Source organism: Capra hircus, chromosome 10, assembly GCF_001704415.2.
Source record: "Capra hircus breed San Clemente chromosome 10, ASM170441v1, whole genome shotgun sequence".
Taxonomy (NCBI): domain Eukaryota; kingdom Metazoa; phylum Chordata; class Mammalia; order Artiodactyla; family Bovidae; genus Capra; species Capra hircus.
In genome coordinates, this window is record NC_030817.1 from 67,433,308 (window position 1) to 67,458,107 (window position 24,800).

Below are 24,800 nucleotides of genomic sequence, written 5' to 3' on the forward strand. Positions count from 1 at the left end.
CGTGTAAAAGATACTGTACTGTCCCCTAAATTAAAAATTAACTTTTAATTACATCATTAACACGTGAATACTTTCTCCTTGCAAATAGTAAAACATTACTGATAAGGATAAAGTCTTGGACAACCATTCAAACAAAAGGTACAGTTTTAATTTGTGAACACAGAGTTTAAAAAAATTACACCATCCTGAACATACTTTCATCAACTGCCTTCTTCATTTGACTACATAAAAGGTTTTGCACCCAATTTTACTGAGGCGAGGGTGTATCCCCACACCAAGAAGCAATTTCCCAATACCAGTTGGGTGTCATACAATTCAACTCAATTCTGACACTGGAGAGAGCATCAGATCCCAGAGGTTAGGGGCTCAGTCTGAGACTTCCCTCCCTACCCTGACTTGAGACACCGATAAAAGTCCATGTTGTCACCTGTGCTTCTGACCAATGGGCTACCGATGGAACGGAGATTCCAATGACCTCCTCCTGGGTTCAATTAACTTGCTAGAGCAGCTCACAGAACTCAGAAACATTTTACTTACTAGTTTATCAGCTTAATGTAAAAGGCTATATAACTTAGGAACAGTCAGCTGGAAGACATGCAGAGGGCAAGGTATGTGGGAAGGGGCTTGGAACTTCCTTGCCCTCTCCCGGCCACCACCCACCCATCACCTCCATGTGTTCACCAGCCTGGAAGCTCTCTGAATCCTGTCTTTTTGGTTTTTAATGAAGGCATCACTACGTAGGCATGAACAATTAAATCACTGGCCATTGGTGATCCATTCAACTTCTAGCCCCTCCCCTCTCCACGGAGGTTAGCGGTAGGACTGAAAGTTTCAAACCCTAAATCAACTGGTTGGTTCTCCTGGCAACCAGTCCCCATCCTTAGGTGCTTTCCATCCTCAGGTGTCTTGTTATGTTATTCGCTATTATCCCTGTCTTTTGGAGGAAAAGACTCAGAGCAGGGAGTTTAAGTCACTCAACCAGTGAGGGATAAAGGTAGAATATGAACCGAGCTGTCTGGCTTCGACTCTGGGCTCTATCCTATCACAGAGACTGATGTGAAACAAAACCTTTCTTCAAAAGATGTTCACCAATAAGTAAAAATGTAACTACACATGAAATGCTGCTACGCTCGTCTGGGAATGATTTTTTGTTGTTGTTAACTGGGGTTAGACAGCAAACGTAGTAAAACAATACTGTACATCTGCTTCTTAAAAAAGCGGTCTATCAAACCACTCTAGGAAGACAGAGAAATATATGACTCAGTCTAAAGGACAACCATATTATTAACAGAATAAGAAATGGTGCTGATCTCAAGTTCCAAACTGACAGCATAGAACTGTTCTCCAAGAGGAGAACTATGAAAGTTTTGGCAACTGAGTCCTTCATTTTACTATTAAATATGAAAGATATGTTCTACTTAAACTTCCCAGTGTTGTTTGTTTATATTACTAACCTTTACTAAACTATTTTTGACCAAGGAGGAAGGGCAGAAAGCTAAAGGTGACATTCTGAAGGAGGAAATGAATCTTTCCATCAGTGGTTCTATCTCTATTTTCCCTCTGATGTCATTTTAGCCAACTTCATCATCAGGGTGCTTTTATAAATAGTTTTAAAAAGTTCTACTGCATTAAAGAGAAATCATAAAAGATTTCTTTAGAAACTTTAGATGTTTATATACTTTGAGGGATACAGCATCAAGAATTGTTAGCCCCTTTCTACAATTTTGCATATTGTATCTCTTCTATTTATTTCTTAATTAAATTATAGGTGATTTACAATGTTGTGCCAATCTCTGCTATACAGCAAAGTACTTCAGTTTCACACACACATACATCTTTTAAAAAAATATTCATTTCCACTATGGTTTATGCTATGAGATTAGATATTGTTCCCTGTGCTATACTGTAGGACCTTGGTTTTATCCATTCTATACATAATAGTTTGCTTCTACCAACCCCAAACTCCCACTCCATCCCTGACCCTGACTATCACTGTCTGATCTCTACGTCTGTGAGGCACATTTACTTCTATTTAACAGTATACACGGGAGAAGGCAATGGCACCCCACTCCAGTACTCTTGCCTGGAGAATCCCATGGATGGAGGGGCCTGGTGGGCTGTAGTCCATGGGGTCGTGAAGAGTCGGACATGACTGAGCGACTTCCCTTTCACTTTTCACTTTCATGCATTGGAGAAGGAAATGGCAACCCACTCCAGTGTTCTTGCCTGGAGAATCCCAGGGACGGGGGAACCTGGTGGGCTGCCGTTTATGGGGTCACACAGAGTCGGACACGATGGAAATGACTTAGCAACAGTATACACAAACTATCTATTTAAATATAAGTGCAGCTACTTTCACTTCTGTAATGGGTAAGAACAACTGAGTGACAGGAAATAGTAATATTATAGATCAGGCCAAATGGCAGCTGGAATAGATGGGAACAGAAGAAACGTCAAGGGTAAAAGAAATGTAGAGAGTGATGAAGTGAGTAAAAGTGAATGGTTGGGGGAAAAAAAAAGGTGGGAAATATGACAGTGTCAGAAAGGGAAGAAGCCAGCTTCACTTCTGCAGAACCAGGGGAATGTCTAGAAAAACGCAGACTAAGGGATCTTATTTTGTAGAGAAACTGAGAGAACCAAGGTGTAGCTTAGACAGAGGCAGGGCAAAATAAGGAATCACTGAATTGAAGGACCTGGGCAAAGACTTTTGGCCAGAGGAAAACCTCAGTAAGGACTATCTCAAAGTAGATAAAACAGACAAATTAGAGGTATGGTTTTAAAAGATACAAACTACTATATACAAAACAGATAAACAACAGATTTGCAACAGATAACAAAACAGATAAGCAACAAGGACTAACTGTACTGTATATCACAGGGAATTCTAGCTGTTATCTTGGAATAACCAGCCATGGAGTATAATCTGCAAACATCCTGAATTACTCTGCTGTAGACCTGAAACTGGGCTTCCCTTGTGGCTCAGTTGGTAAAGATTCCACCTGCAATGTTGAAGATCTGGGTTCGATCCCTGGGTTTGGAAGATCCCCTGGAAAAGGGAAAGGCTACCCACTCCAGTATTCTGGCCTGGAGAATTCCATGGACTGTATAGTCTGTGGGGTCACAAACAGTCAGACACAACTGAGTGACTTTCACTCACCATACCTGAAATTAACACAACATTGTAAATCAACTATATCTTAATTAAAAAAAACAACACTTGGCTCTGTAATTAAATCTGTAACTGTAATTTACAGATGTTGAGACTCCTCTGACTAGGGCAAGGAAGTCATTTGCTTTCTATAACTTGGCTGAATAGGACATTGCTAATGAAGAAGAATGGTTAAGAAAAACCAGGGGCAGAGTCGTACTCCTAAAGCTGTTTTCTAAATGAGAGGTGTTGTCTTTGACCCCTTAGGAACCAGCAGTAAAAGTGGCCTTTACCATTTGGAATACCTGGGGCATTTCTCCCCCTAGCAGCAGTCCCTACTGATTTCTTAGCATATACCAGGCAGTCCCCAAAAAGTAGTTTGAAAGTCTATTATTAAGCCCAAGTGAATTTAGAAGAATGTAGGAGTTATGAGAACAATAAACCTAACTGAGAAAATAGAACATATGTGGCTGGGAAAGGACTGGGAGAACAAAGAAGTAAGTCGAAACCTGTTCTTCACTTTTCAGATTATACACGACTTAGATGTTAAGCACATTCAAGCACAATCAAAATTAAAGGAGTAAAACGCAGTTAGAGAAAAATCTCAATGACACTCACTTCTTTAGAAAATCTTGAAAATCAGCTGGTAAGTCACTAGGGATGGTCACGGGATACTCTTCACACTCTTGTCCTTGGCTGAGGGAGAGCAGCAGAAGGCCGAGACGCCAAATATCCCCTTTCTTCCCGGTTTTATAAGGGAGGGCACTGTCACTGAAACGAACCCGGGTCTGCTCAAACACGTCCTCCTTGCAAATGTCTGCCAGGCGCTTAGAAATGCTGTAGTCCGTAATCTTGACGGTGCCCTCTGCATCCACCAGGACATTTGATGCGCTCAGAACCTTGTGCACTACGGAATTGCTGTGCAAGTAATCGAGGCCTGACAATAGCTGAGCTGTGTACTTGCGAAGCTGATGTACCGGGACGGGGCCTGAGTGGCCCAGGTGGGCTGCAAGGGAGATCCCATTAGTGTGCTCCACCAAAATATCCACCACGATGGAATCGTCGTGCTCTTTGAGGTTCATCGCAAAGTAGCGTACTATGTTTGGATGGCTCAGTTTCACCAGTGAGCTGAATTCCGTTTCTGCCCCTTGAATCTGGAATGGGGAAAAAAAAAAAAACAATAAGATGATGACAGCTGGGTTGGTCAGCATTTACTAGTGTTTCACCGCAAAAGTGAAATATTGGAATAGAAAATGTACTTTCAACAGCAAGGAGAAGGAACATGCCCTGAACTGAGTCCTCCCCTAAACCACATGATCATCTTACTAGTTCTTAAAGATGGACAAGTTTTAAAAGCAGCTTCTTTTGCAATATGACCACCAGAAAACAGAAACATTAATTTAAAACTAAGTTTTTCTGATTATAAAGATTCACTCTCAAAATTTTAATAGGTACTAATACAAAAGAAAAATCCCACAATTTATCTTTATGGTCACTACTCAAAGACAACTGCTATGACTTTAGTGTATTTACTTTCAGTTTTTCTTTTTGTAATAAATACACATACATTTCCAAACACGATGCTTCACCTACTGTTTTATAACTTCTTTATTTATTATTACCACTGCAATATTAAATGTTCTCCTTAAGCTAAGTATTATGAATCAATTATACAGTTCTCCAGTCCCCTAAAACGTAGTTGTGAATATTTCAAGAGACTGAGAAAATGCTAATGATTGCAAATAGCACCGTTATGAAGTACTCTTTAGTCCTTGTTGGAGAAAGAGCTATTAATGGAATAATAAGAGCTAAGAAAGGAGGTTGAGAAGCAGCTGCAAGAGTATGGACCACGCTCTGGAAGTTCTGAAAGAGGCAGCAGGGTCTGGGAACACTTATGATCCTCCACCATCCCCTCTGGTTGAACAGATCTCATCACATTCTGGGTCTTTTTTGCTGGCCAGTCAAATGCTGAGTTACTTTGTTTTGTCATTGCCTTAAACTCCAGGTTAGTCCTTTTGCTCAGTGAGCCATCTTGGATGCCTACCTGCTTTTTGCACTTATCAATCTTCTCTTTTTCTTGACTGGTAAGGAATGGGCCCATTTTTTTGTGCCACTGAAGGACCCACTCATGCAACAAGACAAAACTGCCAGTAGCTGTTTCCAAAGCATTGTAAACTAATTTTCCAAGCTGCTCATCACTGCCTGCACATTGAAAGGAAATATAATTAAGTATCACTGGTATATTTTCTGTGGGCATTAAAAAAAAACACAGGGAATAGTCATTTGTTCAACAATGGATACCATGTACTATGAAAAATGTGATTTCATGTAACACATGCTCTTTTGTAACCAATTTTTGGTGTTTTAACAAAATACTCAACTTTAAAATATTTAATTTTGCGAAGGGACAATATTCAACAGTGAGATCTTAGTATCAGATCAATGTTTTCTTCCATTAACTGGTATTCATAATGTTATTTTCATAACCACCTCTGACAACTGTGCCTGCTGGTGTGGTAGTATAACCTTCATATAACCTTAGCTAAATATCAACTAACATTGATAGGAGTTTGGAACCAGGAACGCTCCATCAATGAAGATTAGCATGCATAGTGAAAACAGGTTTTAGTAACTCAGAAATTTGAACACATCAATGATCTTCTAAACACAAAATCTGAATATGCTCAGTAAATACAAAGTGGCCAATGGCTTTGAGGGAAGGAACAGGTCATGACAGTTTAAATTTGAAGTGCTTGAGAGAGACACATTTATTTAGTGATAGGCATATGGTGTCCACCTATGCCTGGGGGAGCTAAATTTTTGTAATGCCCCCAAATTTTTTACAAAAATCTAAAATTTCATTAAAGACTGTAATAGAAAATCACCAAAAAATTGGAAGTGGAGAAAAATATCACCCACAATATCACCAATTTGTCTTTCTCTTCTAGAACCTTCTACCCCTTTTTCCCCTAATTTACCAAATTGTAGCATATATAACAGGGTTTCTCACCCTCGACACTACTGACATTTGGGACCAGAAAATCTTGTGTTGAAGGGGGTTTTGTCTTGTGTACTGTTAAGATGTTCAGCAGCAGCCCTCCCCTCTATCCATGAGATGCCAGTAGCACCTCCACCCTAGTGTTAATCATCAAAATATCCAAACGTCAACTAATGTCCCCTAGGGAACAAAATCACCCCAAATGAAAACTGTTGATCTATTCTTTTTCTCTTACTATATAAACAATAGTTTTCAATGATGCTACATTATCTTCATAATGAAAAGTAAAGTAACCTGTATACATAAGACAAAGTAGTTTTGCAAAAATAGTCTAGAGAAATGTGGCTGAACTAACTCACTGAGAGAGGCAGTGTTCCTTCACAGATATGCTGACAATTTTAAGAGATTTTTAATTTTAATTGAAATGATCTGTTATACTAGTTATAAATAATTCTGGACATTCTTAGCTAAGGGAAAATAAAAATAAAAACCTCTAGTGTTTGAAAATCTGTCAACCAAAGTAAGCAACCTGTGGAATGTAGGATCTATGCAGCACATGTTGGAGGTACAGGATAGTAAATATTAATGGGATGGAATGTGATGTGATATACATAAAGCTAATTAAATTTGTGAATTATATGGCACAATGTCTTGCAATATATATATCCCCAGCAGGGATTAAGTGGTTATTTCGTAATTGCTGGCTGCATTTTTTTTTTTTTTGGTATTATAATTCTATTATTGCCACCCACCTTTTGTCACTTCTGTGTTATGGGGATAATAAAAAGAAAAAAAGAACACACTGAAACAAGGCTGAAGGAAAATGTTACCATAAGAACTCAGACTGATACTCCACTGTGTGTCATTTATATAGAAGCCTCTTCAGTGCTTTAATATTAATATATAGGGAATAGTATCTGGGGAAACTCTTGATTCCCTCTAGTTCCAACAGCTTTAAATTGAAAAGCAAATGTTAATTAGTTGATCTTTCACAAAAACATTTCTTAAAAAATTAGGACCCATTTAAAAAATTAAACCCATTGTGAGAAAAGAAAATAAATAATTTACTTGGTGGTTTTACATTAAAAAAAGTTTAGATTGCAAATGTGTCTCCTAATGAGAGTATTAACAAAGGTGAATTTGTCTAATGAGTACCAAGGAGACTAGGAGGCTGGGGTAAGGTAATACACAGTTGGATTGATCTGCCTTCCTGATTTCCCCAGATCATTAAAAGTAGTGAGTTTTATGTTGCCAATTCATGAGTCAGAAATGCCTTAGAGTCAAGGACAGCCTCAAGACCAAAGCACATCATCTCTGCCAAGGTCTTAGACCTTCCCAAATGGTGGCTGTGTCTGAAGAGGGCAGGCTCTGTGTACGCGCAGAATCCTGCATGGTCCACCCCGCCTCCATCAGCCAAGGTTACGTGTTCAGGTCATGGACTCTCCAGATGCTTGGTTTCTTTTCCCTCTACCTGTTGCCCTCTCCCTGGCAACTTCCCTTTCTGTGTACATCTCCTCAAAGAGGAAGGGAAAAAAGATCCCTCTATAAGAAAGCAAACTTGATTTAGGCAATTTAGCTGCCTACTGGCTCTGCTAAGAATACTCATGGGATTGGAAATGAAACTTAATTGTCAAATTCACCATATGCAAGTGATCCCTACACTAATTAGTGGCTGTATCTGTATGACTGATAAAAGGTGATGTACATTTACAGCAAAGGAAGTAGACACGGAAAACTTGATTTTAATATAAACAATTCAAAAAAATTTGAACACGATTTACTACAAATAGCCATCTGCTAAATAAGATGGCTAAACTGCTAAATAAAACACATAGAAAATAAAGTGAATTTCTTGGTCTGGTATAGGATGCAAAGCAAGAAAATGCTAAGCAGGTGGACAGCAAATTAAGAAAATGAGACTTAACCCTCAAAGATCACAGGCATTAGAACTCATTTTGCTACACATATTTCTTCAGTAACAGATATACATGAGGCAAAATTCCAGATTCATAATATTTCAACCAATTCGGTTTTGAAAATTTTGGCATTCTAATGATGACAAATTTTGTCTTTCTGCTAACAATATTTCCAACAGCCTGGGGCTTTATTTCCATCTTACAGAAGTGGAAAGCTGAGTGACTTCTCCTTTTGATCATCAGGAACGGGAGCTAGAATGACTGTCAGCTTACAGAGTTTTCCTGCAACCATGCTGGTCTAGACGACGTAGTGTCTATTCTCCCCTGTTCCTTCATGATTAACTTGCGTAATTAGAATAATTTAAACGAGTTTAGCTAGTTTACTCACCAATACATTTCCCTTTGTGCACCATGAGCTGATCAGGACTACCCACAGAGAAATACAGGATTTCACAAGAGCCAGGAGAATCTTCGCTACTACACATAGAATACTGACGTTCTCGCCTTAAAAATAAATTTGGACAATGATTTTTTTTCTTTAAGATTAACACAGGAAATTGTGCCCCTCCATTTTCTCCTGCTTACTAGTCAATTCACTGTCCAACAGCAGTCTCTGCTGGGAACTGAGCTGAAGGGGCTAATGGGGAAGCTGTCCAACCCCCAACTCGCCATGAAGTCTTCTCCATGTGAACTCTACAAACCCTGTTCCAGATGGGCGCTGCCCTGTATAGTAGCCACATGTGGCTACTTAAATTCAACTACAACTAAATTAAATTAAAAATTCAGTTCTTCAACTTGAGTAGGCACAAGTACAGGGATTCCTCATTATATTGTGCTCCACTTTACTGAACTTCACAGATACCATGGCTGCTTTTTTTTTTTTTTAAACAAATTGAAGGTTTGTGTCAACCTTGTGTTAATAAGCAAGTCTATCAGCGCCATTTTTCCAATAGCATTAGCTCACTTCATGTGTCTGTGTCACACTTTTGTTGTAATTCTTGCAACAGTTAAAACTTTTTCATTATTATTATGTATTTGTTGTGGTGATCTGTGCTCAGTTACTACTGTAACTCATTGAAGGCTCAGATGTTTAGCGTTTTTTTTAGTAATATTTTTAAATTAGGTATGTAAACTTTTTTTTTTTTTTTTTTAAGATACATTGCTATCACATAGTTACCAGACTCCAGCCTAGTGTAAGCATGACTTTTACATGCACTGGGAATCCAAGCGTGCAAGTGACTCACTATACAGTGATACTCATTTCACTGTGGTGGTCTGCTCCCGCAACATCTCTGAGGTATGTCAGTACTCAACAGCCCCAAGTGACTAATGGCTACCATAGTGGGCAGCACTGATCGAGAACATTTCCATCATCACATAAGTTCTATGGAAGTGGTTTAGCTCAAGTCCATGTTGACCCCACATCCTGTGTACACGCACATCTGGAGAAAGCTGCAAAATCAGGGCTTAAGAGCACTACAAATTCCTAGTCACTAACTGGGCCCCACACTACAGAATGCCCAACCCCCACATTCTAAGCCTAACCCTTCTTTCTCTCTTTCCCTTTTTTTCTGAGTGGAAAGCCAGATTACAACGCAAAAATTACAACTAACTTGCGAGAGCTCTGCAGGGACGAGGCCAGGAAGAGTGCCCTTGATGGTCAGGATTGGACACTTGTTAGAAATGCTAAGATCAGGCACAGATCTCTAGGAAGCAATCCTCTCACTGTGAGTGTGGTCCTGACCTCCACTTTCACCGAGAACATGAAGTAATGAGCAGTGAAGCCCACACTTTCTGCAGGTCCACCTAGAAAGTTACTTGGCACCTGAGCCATTTTTTCTTTTTCTCAGACTCAGAGCAAGGACAGCTACCCTCGCCTCAGTTCCACCCCCGAAGTCTCCTCTGGGACCCTGGTCCATCAGTTAGTCCCCCTCTTCTTTATGTTCAATCTGTCCCTCTCCATTGGCTTCTTATCTTCAGCCCATAAATCTCTCCCATGTCCATTCTCCTCTCCCTCAATCTCTTGCACCATCTTGTTTTTCATTTTCAAACTTCTACGCTTGCTGTCTGCATGACTGTCCCTTCCATTCACTCTTCATGCTACTGCAAAGTCAGTGAAACTGCCACCTACCCCTACTCATTTTCAATTGGATTTTCTCCTGGGCTCTTTTTTTGGTTGGTGGCATAGTCATCCATTCTGTCTCACTAGTCAAAATGTTCACGTCTCCCTGAGGTCCTAGATCTCCTGCAACTAACTGGTTCCTAAGTATGAGCCTCTCTTCCCCGATTTCCCTGCCTTGTTCAGGTCATCACCAAATTTCTCCTGAACACAAAAGATACCCCATTATTAACTGGTCTTGCCACTTTCAATTCCTTCCCCTAACACCCTGCCACACTGCTGAGAAAACCTATTATGATTTGAGTCTCTGGTACTACATGTGTGCTCATAAATTCTTAAGGCCAGGGAATGATTAAGGACATAGAAAGTGAAGTTGCTCAACAAAGGCAAAAGTGCATCCGTGAAAAGCTGGGCCAAGAGGCCAGGTACTTGAGAATCAAGGCTTTAAGCTCTTTCCACTAGAATAGTCAGGGGTTTTCTGTTCTCTTTCTCTTGTTTTACACAGTGGAAACCTTTCATGACATAAAGCCTTACTGGTTTTTGATGTATCCCACACAAAAAAGAAAAGCTGAGTTGCCCTGGTTAAAGAGACTGCAGACCTTACCAGGGACAAAGACAGTCCGTCCCTTTCTATCATCCTTCCTGCCTCCCTCCCTCCCTTCATCAGATGTTTACTGAGCACCTATCCTGTCCCTGCCAGGCACTGTGCCAGGTCCTGAAGAAAACACAGAGGCAAGAACCTCATACTTTCACAAAAGGAGAAGACAATTAAAAAGCAAACAAATGAATATGAAGTTTAGCTAGCAGTAACTGCTATGGAGAAATTTAATAAAGCAGCAAATTGGAGAACAAGTAGCTAAGGTGTGGGGTGCTCAGGGAAGGCATCGGAGATCATGTGTGAGGGAAGAACTGAGTGATGAGGAGTCGGCCATGCAGTGGAGCATCGCAGGTAGAGTAACTGGCAGAGGCCATGAGATGGGAAGGAGCTCGGTGTGCGTGGAGGACGGGATGGTGAGCGTGGCCCCGTGCAGAGGGTGAGGGCGAGGGAGAGTGGCATGACACGAGGTGCATGAGCTGTTCCTCCACTGTTCACCCCCACTCTCCGTTCTCCACTAGCAGCCAGGAAGGACTTCACTCAACATGGGTCAGATGATACCGTATTCCTTTTTAAAACCTCAAACGGCTTCTCAGTATACCTGAACTCCTGATTCAACCAACAAAGACCTCACTTGTGATCTGCCCCTGCTGCCCCCTTGAAATACTGTCTCCACAACTGGTCATTCTAGTCATGCTGCCCTGGTTGATGAGCTCTGGGCAGGACCAGCCTAGGCCAGCCTGGGGTCTTCTTTACCAGCTGTTCTTTCTAGCTGAGCAGCTGGCTCATTCCCTTCATCCAGATCTAGTATATGTGTCCCTCAGTTCAAAGCCACTGTCCCTTAGTCACTCAGGATCCAATCCTTGGACTCTTTCCTCCAAACACCCAATCTAAAGTAACAATTCAGTCTTTCTTCAAGGCAGCCAATTAAATTCTCTGCAGAGCACTAGTCATTATCTGACAACTTCTGGTTTGCTTGTGGACAGTCTCTTCCAACTAGAATACAAGCTCCGTGAAACCAGAGTCCATCTTGATCTTATTTACTGAATCCCTAGGACTCAGAATAGTGTCTGGCCTTTAGCAAGTAAGTCCTCATCAAGTATCTCGTTCTAGATTGTATTCCTTTTAGTCACAGCCAATTCGAATATTGACTGCTGACAATGTTCATGACAAGGTCATGTCTACTAACTCTACTGAATGTATCTTCGAGTTGAAAGAATAAAATGGAACACTCTGCTCATTTCCTTTGGCTTTCCAACTTAAAGACTAATGAATAGCAAGGAAGAAAAAGAATAAAGAGCATGTATGAGATACTTCAGTATATCAAGGACTTTTTATTTCTTAACCAAAGAAGCATGTAAACTATAACAAAGATCCATTCTTTTCTAGTCTGTAGGTGACATAGCGCCAGAGTTCCATACAGGTTTGTACAACAATCTTGGCAAACAATACATGAAAATGACTTCTTGGATGCTCGTGGAAATGTCATTCTATCCAAGACATACTAATGTCCCTTTATAAGCGCTACATAAAAATCTGTTCTACCTGTGTCAAGGAAACAGAGAATTTCCCACCCTTCCTTGAATAAACTTTCTAATAATTACCGATCTCAAAAGCAAGTCTAATCTTGGACCCACTATTTACAGTTAGCCACAAAAATGGAAACAATTAAACTAAAAAAAATGCTTTTTATACAGCCTTATTCATGGCATTGATTTATTTCCACCATTTCTAACACAATAGGAATTTGTTAGATATTTCCTAGTGGAATACTCTGACAGCTTCAAACTATGTTGCCTAATGGAAGCCCAGTTGCAAAAATAATCTAAATTGGTATAAGCAGTTATAATCTTAAAAAGAAATCATTACCAGAAACTGCATTCAAGAAAACATTTAGTTCACCTTAACGGTAGGTGGTTAAATGTTAATATCAAAATGTTTTCTGAGCTGATTTTTTTTTTCAAAGTAGATAATTAGGGAAAGAAGTGAAATGACTCCTTCTTATAAACAAACTGTAACCCCAAAGATTATATAAGCTTTTAGTTTGGTACCTAAAATGCTGGTTTTAAGTGGTGCTTAGATTATCACAAAAGATAGCTTAAATACATACAGAAGCTGAATGATAATACCTGTGCTATTTAATCACCCACCTAATCACAGAAAGGAATTCTGTACTAAAATTCCTTTCTGGTCTACAGTGGCAGTCACAGCAAACATAGAAAGTCCCCTTCATACAAACAAGTTCCATTCTGACAGAGTGTTCATAAGTCCAATTTGTTCATAAGTCCTACAAAATTAGCCTGGGTATCCAACTAACAAAACTGGCTATATAGTGCTGTACTATAATAGGTTTATAATACCTTTCACACAAGTAATATATAAAAAACAAATACCAAAAAAACCACATTTTTAATCTTATAGTACAGTACCTTGAAAAGCAAGAAGTACAGTACAACAGCTGGCATACAGGGGCTGGCACTGAATGAACAGTCAAAAAGCGTTACTGACTGGAGGAAGGGGTAGAGATGGGAGGTGGGAGAGCTGAAGGATCGTCAGCACTAGGCGAGGGAGGGCAAGCTGCAATTTCGCTCACGCCTGACACTGATGGAATGCATGTCTGCATCTTTTTAAAGTTCGAAACTTGAAGGTTTGTATGTAGGGGACTTACTTTGCAGGGAAGTTTCAGTTCTTTAGTGGAAAAGGATACGGAGGAAGAGAGTATCTTTCATGTGACCTTGGGTGACATGTAACCCAGGAGCCCACCTGCTGCGACAGGGAAGCCCAGTGTCCTCAGTAGCAAGGGGAGGGGAGCCCTGGCGTCAAACTGGGGCTCCCATCCTCATGTAAAGATCCCCTACACCTGTGCCCACTGTGGCGCTCTTCCCACATCTGTGGTGAGACCTACGGCGTTACAGACTGAAAACAGTGTGGATCTGACTGGATGATGATTCTGATGGAAGAAAAGTTTTTAAATCACTTACTGAATAATTGGGCTTCCCTGATGGCTCAGACGGTAAAACATCTGCCTGCAATGCTGCAGACCCAGGTTCAATCCCTGGGTTGGGAAGATCCCCTGGAGAAGGAAATGGCAACTCACTCTAGTATTCTTGCCTGCAGGATTCCACGGACTAAGAAGCCTGGTGGGCTACAGTTCATGGGGTCACAAAGGGTTGGACACGACTGACCAACTAACGTTGAATAGTTAGATCATCAAAAGTCGGATCAAACTGCACTGGAGGCAACACTGTTAAGGTTAATAACTGTTATATAAAGGGAAATATAACTAGCTTTGTGAAAGATACTTGGAAAGTATTAAAACAAATGAAAAATTTTATATTACTAATATATTAAGATACACAGGCTTTGAAAAAGTTATTAAAACTGTCATGTGACAACTCAACCAAATTTCAGTACAAGTTGTTTTAAGGGACTGGAAATCTCAGGGACTTACTTAGACCTTCCAGAGGAGTTGGTCCGATGTTTACCATTTCCTACAAAGTCAGGAGAGCCTCCATGTAGAATGGCAGCTGTTCTGTGTCCTCCTGGGTCTTTTCTAGAGGTATGATCTTGATTTGACAAACTAGCTATTTCTAAACGTTCCTTAAAAAAAGAAAAATAAAACCTACTTTAGACCTAAAGTCATAATGGAAGACAATCATGGTAAGTAATCATAAATATATAGAGCATGCAAATTTCATTTAAGCTGAAGATTTTCAAGCGAATTAAGCTGAACTCAACTTTTTAAAATTTGGTGTCCAAATATGTACTGTTTCAAGAACTGAAGGTCAAGGTTACCGTTTTAAGAGAATGCGAATTTTATAAATACTTAGAAATGTGGACTATGCGTGAAAAGTTAGGGAGAAGAGCAAGAGATAAACAGAAGGAGGCATTCAAACAGAGCATACTCGATATCCTGTAATAAACCATAATGGAAAAGAAAAAAAAATTCTAGTACCATTTGCAAAAAGGGCTATACTTTCTCCAGAATTATCTTTGCACCTTGCTCAAAAAATCAGTTATATATAAATATATGGGGTGGGGGTCTATGTTTAGATTATCTCTTCTATTGACAGAACTAGTATTGTTTTATTATCTATCTTGACTCCAATATTAAACTATTTTGAACACGTTTAAAAAAGAAAAAAACAGCAGAGTGGCTGTCGGGAAGGCAGATTAGATATAAGACAGGCGAACAGTCCTATCCCCTTAAATTTGTATACAGCTTTGTACATTCACAAAGGGCGGTACATTTTCCTGTAGGAATGGTTACATAAGACAGCCAGGAAAGCATTATCTGTGCCACATTAAGGGCTGAAGAAAGTAAGTGCAGAGTGTCACCTGCCAAGGTCACCAAGCCAAGGCGGTAAAAAAGCTGAAGCTTCCAGCCAGGTTCAGTTTACTCGTACATTAGTACTTCCTCCCACTGCACCTCACTGTTTCCCGTAGGTGAAATGCCATTTCTTTAAAGGAGAATGAGCAAAATTCTCTCTGGATTTCTCCATGTGTAACTGGTTTTCTGATTGAGTTTCCTGATTGACTCAGGAAAAATACAGGACAAAGGAGTATATCCTTTTTCCACCACTGCTTTTTAAATCTGTTTTCCATCACTGAATGAAATCTCAGGCAGATCCATCTGGTTTCTGTTCACTCTTCAGTATGAACAAATAGTTTTGTTTTCCAAGCATTAGGAATTCGAGTCTGAGTTGATTATCAAAGCTTCAATCTCCCCTCTCCTTCAACTCTGTTGATAAACTATTCTTGTTACATAAGCCTAAGTCTTCTACAGATAATATACAACTCAAAGTTTGGTAACTATCTGGAGAATATAAAACACACAATGAATGATATTTGGGAGACTTTTAAGTGGCTCATTTTGAACTTTACTACTGATAGCAACAAAGGAGGGAAAAAGGAATAATGAAGAATGAAGGACAGAGGTCCTGACTTCTGAGATATTCAAACATTATGAAGATACAGTAATTAAATTACCATCAATGGAAAGAAAAAGATTGTATATTTAGCAAAATGTAAACTATTTGACTATGACAGAAATTCTAGAGTACCTGCTTAGCCATTTCTTTCCTTTTTTTCTCCTCTTTTATCTCTTCTTTCCTTTTCTGAATCTCATGAAGGATTTCACGTTGCTGAAATAAATCATACCGCCATCAAATGCTGATCTCTGAAACCCATACAACACACAAATTCTGAAATCACAAAAAATCTTTTGAATTTCAGTCCCAAGAGTATGTAGAACCTTAGTGAATACTATAGTTTCATCAGTTTATCAGAGTTCTCATGCAGTAGACCTCCCACTTAAATGCAGTAGACTGTGGGGGAGGGACACTTCCTCCCCACTTTAACGTGGAGGGACTTTTGTGGAAGCTCAGAGTCCTAACTATTGGACCACCAGGAGATTCCCAAAGTGGAGGGACTTTCACTGTGGCAACACCACTGGCCTCTCACTTCTCCCCACTCTTGACTGAGCCCCTCCTTCTTGGTATCTGCCTGTCTGCAGAGAACATGCACTTGCACCTACTCTTTGCCCAGGTGGAGGTGGACTGAGCCGGCACCACACCCATAACGCAGACCTTCAGCTGCACTCCCCAGCCAGCTTTCTCATTGTTAAAAGGGGCATTTGGATCTATTCATTTGAACCAAGTACCTATTACTCAAATGATTCTGAGTTTACGTAAAGTAGCATTTTTATGAGCCTCCTAAAATTCCAGGTTATAAGTATCAAAACCATTGAGAGACTAACCAAAAACAATTACAGCAATAATAGAAAATGTATAAACAAACCCCAAACTTACAGCAGTACATTGAAACAAGACTGTTAATTAAATATCTTTATCTTCTAATTAAAATGTGTCTGCCTAAGAGCTAAGGAACTTTAAATGATAACTAGGCTATGCAATTAAATAGGAGATAAACAGTAACAAAATGAATGGAACTCACAAAGACAATGCTAACATAGGCAAAGGATGAACAAAAAGAAGTAGGAAAAAAAGAGCAAGGAATAAGAACCTAAGAAATGTAGGAATAACAAAATCCTAGAAGTAACTGTAACATCTAAGGGGAGAAAACTAAAACGCCTCACTAAGAGATAAAAATATATGGAAAAACTATTCCTGGATAGGAAGTCTGAACTTTGTCATGATGTAAATTCTGCCCAAATGGATATATAAGTACAATTTTACTCAAAATTCCAGAGGCTTTGTTTTGATTTTGAGAAAGCAATCCTATAATTTCTCTGTAAGAATACATGTGTGAGGATAGCTGAGAGAAAAAAAAGAACAATGAAAGAGGAAGGGACAGGGGTCCTGACTCCTCAGATAGTCAAATGTTACAAAGACACAATAATTCAAAGATTGTGGTATAGACCTGAGAAAAAACAGATGAATTGAACCAAAGAGATAATTTACAAATAGAACTTAGTACAAACAAGTAGGTAAAATACCCTTTAAATTAAGTATTACAAATCACCTAAGAATGAATGATTATTTAATAAATGTGTTAGGAAAATGGAAGGGCGGGGAGGACTCAGACCCTCATTTTAACAACCTATACCAAAATAAGTTCTAGGTAAGTAAGTTTATTAAAAGACTAAAGAGAAGAAAAAGAACAAAAATCAAGGAAATTTAGATATACGTATTATGTTTGATTAAAGGATTTTTAAAGTAACACAGGAGTGTACATTCTTATGCAGACTAAGACTAAAGAAAAAATACAAATGGTGAGTGAACAAAAAAATACGTTCAGCCTCTGGCTTTGGCTACTCGTTTGGGCATGAGATACTTGTCCCACAGAGGGAAGATGGTAATAGCCTCTGAACTCCTGCACAGCTTTGCAAGCACACACAAAAGTTTGCTTAAACTGACTTTTTCTTTCATTTAAAGACCAGGACTAAGGAAGGGTTCTAGGGGCAGCACTGATACTTGTTGGGAGGGAATCACTCATAGTATTTATTTTTTGGTTACTCCTAGGGCCTGCTTTCACATGAATTCATGGTTCTTGGATCAAATCCAGAGCAAAACTTAATAACTATGGATAAGTATGTAGGCAGAGACAGAGATTAAAAACCTATAGGGGCTCTCAGTCCTCTGGCTGGCCACCATGGTGACATGAGTCTCACCTCCTCTTCCTCTTTCCGCTTGGCCTCTAACTGCCTCCGCTGCTCCTCCTGAGCTCGCCTTTCCAGCATTTCTTCATGAAAAGACTTGGGAGGTGGCTTGTTGTGCTCGCAGAGAAATGACTGCACATAGTAAGCCAGTTCAAATATCATCACCTAAACACATGGATGGAAATCAACCACAAATGGTCAAGTGATGGGAAGACAGGGTCCAACGGCAAGACTACAGAGAAATATGCAGACCATCCGAGACCGTTCACAATGATGATATTCATTTTGATGCGACGCGTTCTAAATCAGTTATGGGAGGTGACCACAGTAGGAGAAAGCTTTTCAGCACTCATCTCACTGTGTTGCTATCAAGACAGATCACTATCTAAATAAATAAAAAGCGTCACTTTTGTAGTCCTATTCAATTTATTGGCATTTTCTATATAATAAATCTTCTAAAATATTTTTCTATATAAAGAAATCTGATAATATAGTTAAGATTTTTAAGATTGCATAAAAGTAAAAACTACATTCCTGACTGGAAAACCTGCCTATATAATGACAGTTGAGCAGAGAATAATCATTGCTAACACGAGTGCTTTCACCTATTCATGAACCCTACTGAAAACATCCTAGTTGGGTACACATGCAAATATTTAAAGGCCTCACTCTCTTCCTGCTAGCAATGGGCCAGCAGAAGGTGGATCAATAGTTGGAAAGCATTTCATTTCCACTTAGGGAAGCATTCACAGTATCAGAAGGAGAAAGCCTCCCCTCTCAGACATCAGATGTGAATGTAGGAAGCCACTTTTCCCCAGCCCCTTGGAGTCATAAATTGTAGCTTGGTTGGTAAATCAACAGAACACATGTTTCTGGGACCCACACTGACCAAACTACCCCAACTTCAAAGAGGTTAAGACAGCCAAGTGCCTTCTGCAGACGAAGACTACCACTCTGAAATTTCTTTTTCCTCAATGACAAAGAAGCAGATGGAAAGTTCTTGTTTTTAAAAGGACTTAACAGGGTGGTAGAAAGTAATAGATGTCACTGTACACAAAAATATACAGTTTCTCCTGCTGTTCACCTTTCTCTTTTTGAGAGAAATCACAGAGATCGTTGGCAGCACATATATACAGCAATGATTGGAGAAAGGTGTATTTTTTTTATTGTATTAGAAGCTGTGGCTTTCATTGGATATATTTCTGTTTACAGTTGAGAAACACTAGTCTAGAATCTAAGAGGCAAGCCACTATATGAAAAGCTCTCTTACAGGAAGCTGGTGAAAGAAAGCAGTCTCTATTACAAAACCATTTCTACACCAGAAAGAAGCCAGGAGCCAGGTAGTGGAGGACTTTTCTTTTGCTAATGTATATAATTCACTAGCATTTTCTATACAAATCTGATAGATCATATAAGACTGGATGTAAATAAGAGCTACTCTCCACACTGACTCTTGTCCTGCTCATCCCCACATCTACACCATTCACTGGCTTGCATCTCTCAGGCCTCTGCTCAAATGTCACCTTACCAGGAACCCCCCCCCCCGCCCCCCGACCTCCTTATTTATAGCAGCTATACTGCTTCATGGCATAGTACACATCTCTATTAGTCAGGGTTCTCCAGAGAAACAGAACCAAATAGAAGGGGGGTGTGGGTGTGTTTGTGTGTGTGTGTGTACGTGTATACGCACACACAAAGTCGTCCCTTGGTATCCACAGATGCTCAAGTCCCTTATATAAAATGATGCAGTATCTGCATATCCCCTATGCCCATCCTCCCATATACTTCAAATCATCTCTACATTACTTACAGTACCTTCTAGGATGAAAACACTACGTAAATGCTATGTGAATAGTTGTTGGCATGCAGTAAACTCAAGTTTTGCTTTTAGAACTTCCTGGATTTTTTTTTTCATGAATATTTTCCATCTGTGGTTGTCCGACTCCAACTGCTGATGGGTGCTGATGGAGTACCCACAGACACACGGAGCTGACTGTATGTTGTAGACAGAAGAAGAGAAGACAGAGGGAGAAGGGAGAGGGAAAAACGGATTGAGATCTAGGAATTGGTTCATATGATTATAGAAGCTGCTAAGTCCAAATTCTGCAGGGTAGGCCAGCAGGCTGGTGAGGCAGGGCTGAGCTGATGTTGCAATTCAACTCCAAAGGCCATCTCCTGGCAATGCCCTCTTCTTCCAAGGAGGCCAGTATTTTTCTTTTAAAGCCCTCAATTGATTGGGTGAGGCCCACCCACATTATGTAAACTGCTTAACTAAAAGTTTGCTGATTTAAACGTTAATTTCATCTAAAAAATACCTTCACAGAAACATATGGAGTGTTTGGTCAAATATCTGGGTACCATGGCCTAGCCAACTGACACATAAAATTAACCATCACAACTTCTATTAGAAGAGCTAAAATAAAAAAGTCACATTAAATGCTGGCAAGAATGTGGAGAAACTGAATCACTCACATATTGCTGGTAGAAATGGAAAATGGTCAATCTGGAAAATCTCGGCAGTTTCTTAAAAAAATGAACACATAGTACCATACACCCACAAGTGCGCACCTGAGCATTTATTCCAGAGAAATGAAAACATGTTCACACAAAACTCTAACATAAATGTTTAGAGCAGCTTTATTTTTAACACACCCAAACTGGAAACAATTCAGATGTCTTTCACTGGTGTATGGCAAAACAAACATCTTATATAGACATAAGACGGAATACTACTCAGCAATAAAAAGTCACAACTATAGACACATGTGACAATCTGGATGAGCTCCCAGAGAATGAAGATGAGAGGGAGGTAGCCAATCCCAAAGGTTACATACTAAGACGCTACTTATATAATGTCCTTGAAATGAGAAAGTTATAGAAATGGAGAACAGATTAATGGTTGCTGGGTATCAAGGAGGGCGTGGGGATATAAGGAAAGAAAGTGAAAGTTGCTCAGTTGTGTCTGACTCTTTGCACCCATGGACTATATATATAGTCCATGGAATTCTCCAGGCCAGAACACTGGAGTGGGTAGCCTTTCCCTTCTCTAGAGGATCTTCCCAACCCAGGGATAGAAATGAGGTTTTCCACATTACAGGTGGATTCTTTACCAGCTGAGGCACAAGGGAAGCCCAAGAATACTGGAGCGAATATCCCTTCTTCAGCAGATCTTCCCAACCCAGGAGTCTAACTGGAGTCTCCTGCATTGCAGGCAGATTCTTTACCAACTTACCTATCAGGGAAGTGGGGATATAAGGAGGTGGCAACAAAAGGGATCTTGTGGTGATGAAACTACCCTGTATCTTGATTATATCAATGTCAATATCCTGTTTATGATATTATAATACAGTTTTGCAAAAATGTTACCATTGGGGCAACCTGAGTAAAGAATACATGGCTTCTCTTAGTATTATTTCTTACAAGTGCATGTGAATCTACAATTATCTCAATATAAAAAGTATATTTTAGGAGAAGGAGGCGAAAGGAGGAGAAGGGGACAATAAGGGATGAGATGGTTGGATGGCATCACCAACTCAAAGGACATGAGTTTGAGTAAACTCTGGGAGTTGGTGATGGACAGGGAGGTCTGGTGTGCTACAGTCCATGGGGTTGCAAAGAGTCGGACATGACTGAACTGACTGAAAAAGTATAATTTATTTATTTTTATTGGAGTATAGTTCCTGTACAATGTTGTGTAAAATTTCTGCTGTACAGTAGAGTGAATTAGCTATCTGTATCCATTATCCCCTCTTTTTGGGACTTCCTTCCCATTTAGGTCACCAGAGAACACTGAATAGAGTTCCCCATGCTATACAGTAGGTTCTCATTAGTTATCCATTTATCCACAGTAGTGTATATGCCAACTCCAATCTCACAATTCATCCCACCACTCCCCTTCCCCTCCTGGTATCCATGTTTATTCTCTGCATCTGTGTCTCTATTTTTGCTTTGCAACTGAGTTCATCTGTAACATTTTTCTAGATTTCATATATATGCATTCATCTACTATATCTGTTTTTCTCTTTCTGACTTACTTAACTCTGTATGACATTCCCTATGTCCATCCACATCTCTGCAAATGGCACAATTTACTCCTTTGACGGCTAAGTAATAGTCCATTGTATATACGTACCATCTCTTCTTTATCCATTCCTCAGTTGATGGACATTTAGGTTGCTTCCACGTGACGGCTATTGTAAATAGCTCTACAATGAACACTGGGATGCATGTACCTTTTGAAATTTTGGTTTTCTCCATATATGCCCAGGAGTGGGATTGTTGTGTCATATGGTAGTTCTATTTCTGTTTTTTTAAGGAACTTCCATACTGGTCTCCATCGTGGCTGTACCAATTTACATTCCCACCAATAGTATAGGAGGGTTCCCTTTTCTCCACACCCTCTCCCAGCATTTATTGTTCATGGATTTTTTGATGATGGCCCTTCTGACCTGTATGAGGTGATACCCCATTGTAGTTTTGATTTGCACTTCACTAATAATTAGTGATGTTGAGCATCTTTTCGTGCGTTTGTTGACCACTAAAAAGTATAATCTAAAATAAAGACAATGTGCTCTCTTCAGCAGAACATATGCTAAAACTGGAGAGATACAGAGATTAGTATGGCCCCTGTGCAAGGATGACATGTAAATCCATGAAGCATTCCATGTGTTTTTGGTTACCAAGGGAGAAAGAGAGGGGGGAAGGAGGGATAAATTGAGAGACTGAGATTGACATGTACACACTATTACATAAAACATAGATAACTAGTAAGGACTAACTGTATAGCACAGGGAAGTCTTCTCAAAAGTCAGTAATGACCTACAGGGAAAATGAATCCAAAAAACAGTGGATACTGTATATGTAGCCATACAGTGGAAATCAGTACAACATTGTAAATCAAATCAACTATACTGTAATAAAAATTTGAATAAATAAATAAAATAAAGTCTAAAAAAGGTGGAGCTGGGGTGAGTGGGACAACAAAAGCAGAAATAAACAAGTGGGACTAAATCAAACATTTCTGCACAGCAAAAAAAAAAAAAAAAAAAAGATTCTGCACAGCAAAGGAAACCATCAAGAAAATGAAAAGGCAAACTACAGAATGGGAGAAGATATCTACAAATCATATATCTGATAAGGGGTCAATATTTAAATATATAAAGAATACAACTCAGCAGCAAAAATAAAAAAGAAAACCCAAACAATCCAATTAAAAAATGGACAGAGGAACACAATAGACATTTTTCCAAAGAAGACATACAAATGGCCAACAGGCACATTAAAAGATGTATAACATCACTGATCATCAGGGAAATCAGGGAAGCACAAATCAAAACCACAATGAGCTATCACCTCACACATCAAAAAGACAGCGAACAACAAGTACTGGTGAGGGCGTGGAGAAAAGGGAGCCCTGGTACCCTTTTGGTGAGAATGTAAATTGTTGCAGCCAGTCTGCAAAACAGTATGGAGGTTCCTCAAAAAATTAAAAACAGAACTACATATGATCTAGCAATCCAACTTCTGAGTACATATTCAAAGGGAATGAAAACAAAGGATCTTGAAGAGATATCTATACTCCCACGTTATTGCAGCATTATTCACAATAGCTAAGCTAAGTGTCAATGAAAAAGTGAATAAAGATGTGATATAAATATACATACACAATGAAATATTCAACCATGAAAAAGAACATCCTCCTGCTTGCAGGAACACAAATGGAACTTGAGGCATTATATTAAGTGAAATAAATCAAAGACAAATACTGCATGATATCATTTACATGTAGAATCTAAAAAAACTGAAACAGGGCTGGAATGGTGGTTACCTAGGGACTGGTGGGTGAGAGTCAAGGGGAGATATGTAGGTCTGAGTATACATACTTTCAGTTATAAAATAAGTAAGTTCTGGGGATCTAATGTATAGCATGATGATTATATTGCTGTCGTCCAGTCGCTAAGTCATATCCAACTCTTTACAACCCCATGGACTGTAGCACGCCAGGCTTCCCTGTCCTTCACTATCTCCTGGAGTTTGCATGATGACTATGTAACAGTTATATTATATAACACTGCACTATAAAAGTCAAATCAAGCACAGCAAAGAACTTTACAAAAAAATGACAAATCATGAATCCAAAAAACCAGAGGATTCTGTAGCTGAATTTTCAATATAACTCCATATTATTTTTCAGTTAGACATTAGACTACATTAGAAAGAACTTAAACTAGAAAGAACTCTGTAGTAATTCCCAAGGCCTATTTTTTTGTCCAAGCTGTTCTATAATCACTTTATGTACCACAACAATCGCTGAAGTTCTTGGAAACACAACTTAGGTGGGCAAAGATTTCAGGGTCAAAAAACACCCCAGAGGGCACACTGTAACTCACTGTGTTATGGAATGCAAGTGAAATTTTGTCCAGTCACTTTCCTAGTGACATAGAGGCCTAGGGCTAGTTCTTACTTAACTCTTCTCCGTTTTTATAGGATAGGATAAGTTAAAAGTGATGTGCACAGGCAAAAACACTGCATAATCTTACATAAAAGTGAGGAGAAGATGGATTATACCTAGGATACTCAGTGGGCTTAAGGAACAGACCGTAATACTCGCCCTAAGAGGTCACCCAGCCTGGCCCTCCAGAGAGAGTTCTCACCCAAAGAGGAGCTCATGCAGACCCTGATGTCAGAGGATTAAAAAAGCATCAGTACTGATGTAGGTGTAAATGCGCAGGTATAAAAGGGACACTGATGGAGGACAGTGAGTCCCTAATTATTGAGAAGTAAACAATTAGTTCTTCTGATATGAAAAGGGGAGATGTGGCAAAGTTTGGTCAGAAATCACTTGTTTGCAAACATTTTCCAACGTAAATGTTCAAGTCAAGATGAGGTCATGATGCCAGGCTCA

General features: G+C 39.5%; 1 protein-coding gene across 2 annotated transcripts in view; it reads right to left on the reverse strand.

The window, feature by feature from the left end:
* The window catches only part of EIF2AK4 (eukaryotic translation initiation factor 2 alpha kinase 4), a 102,086-nt gene that overhangs the window by 57,805 nt on the left and 19,481 nt on the right, over positions 1–24,800 (reverse strand). For both annotated transcript variants that reach the window (XM_018054469.1, XM_018054468.1), the window contains exons 4-9: positions 17,909–18,061; positions 15,840–15,920; positions 14,228–14,376; positions 8,451–8,566; positions 5,193–5,350; positions 3,767–4,302 (exon numbers count right to left, since the gene is read on the reverse strand). In XM_018054469.1, the coding sequence (XP_017909958.1) occupies positions 3,767–4,302; positions 5,193–5,350; positions 8,451–8,566; positions 14,228–14,376; positions 15,840–15,920; positions 17,909–18,061 (1,193 nt within the window). The remainder of the gene's footprint in view (positions 1–3,766; positions 4,303–5,192; positions 5,351–8,450; positions 8,567–14,227; positions 14,377–15,839; positions 15,921–17,908; positions 18,062–24,800) is intronic.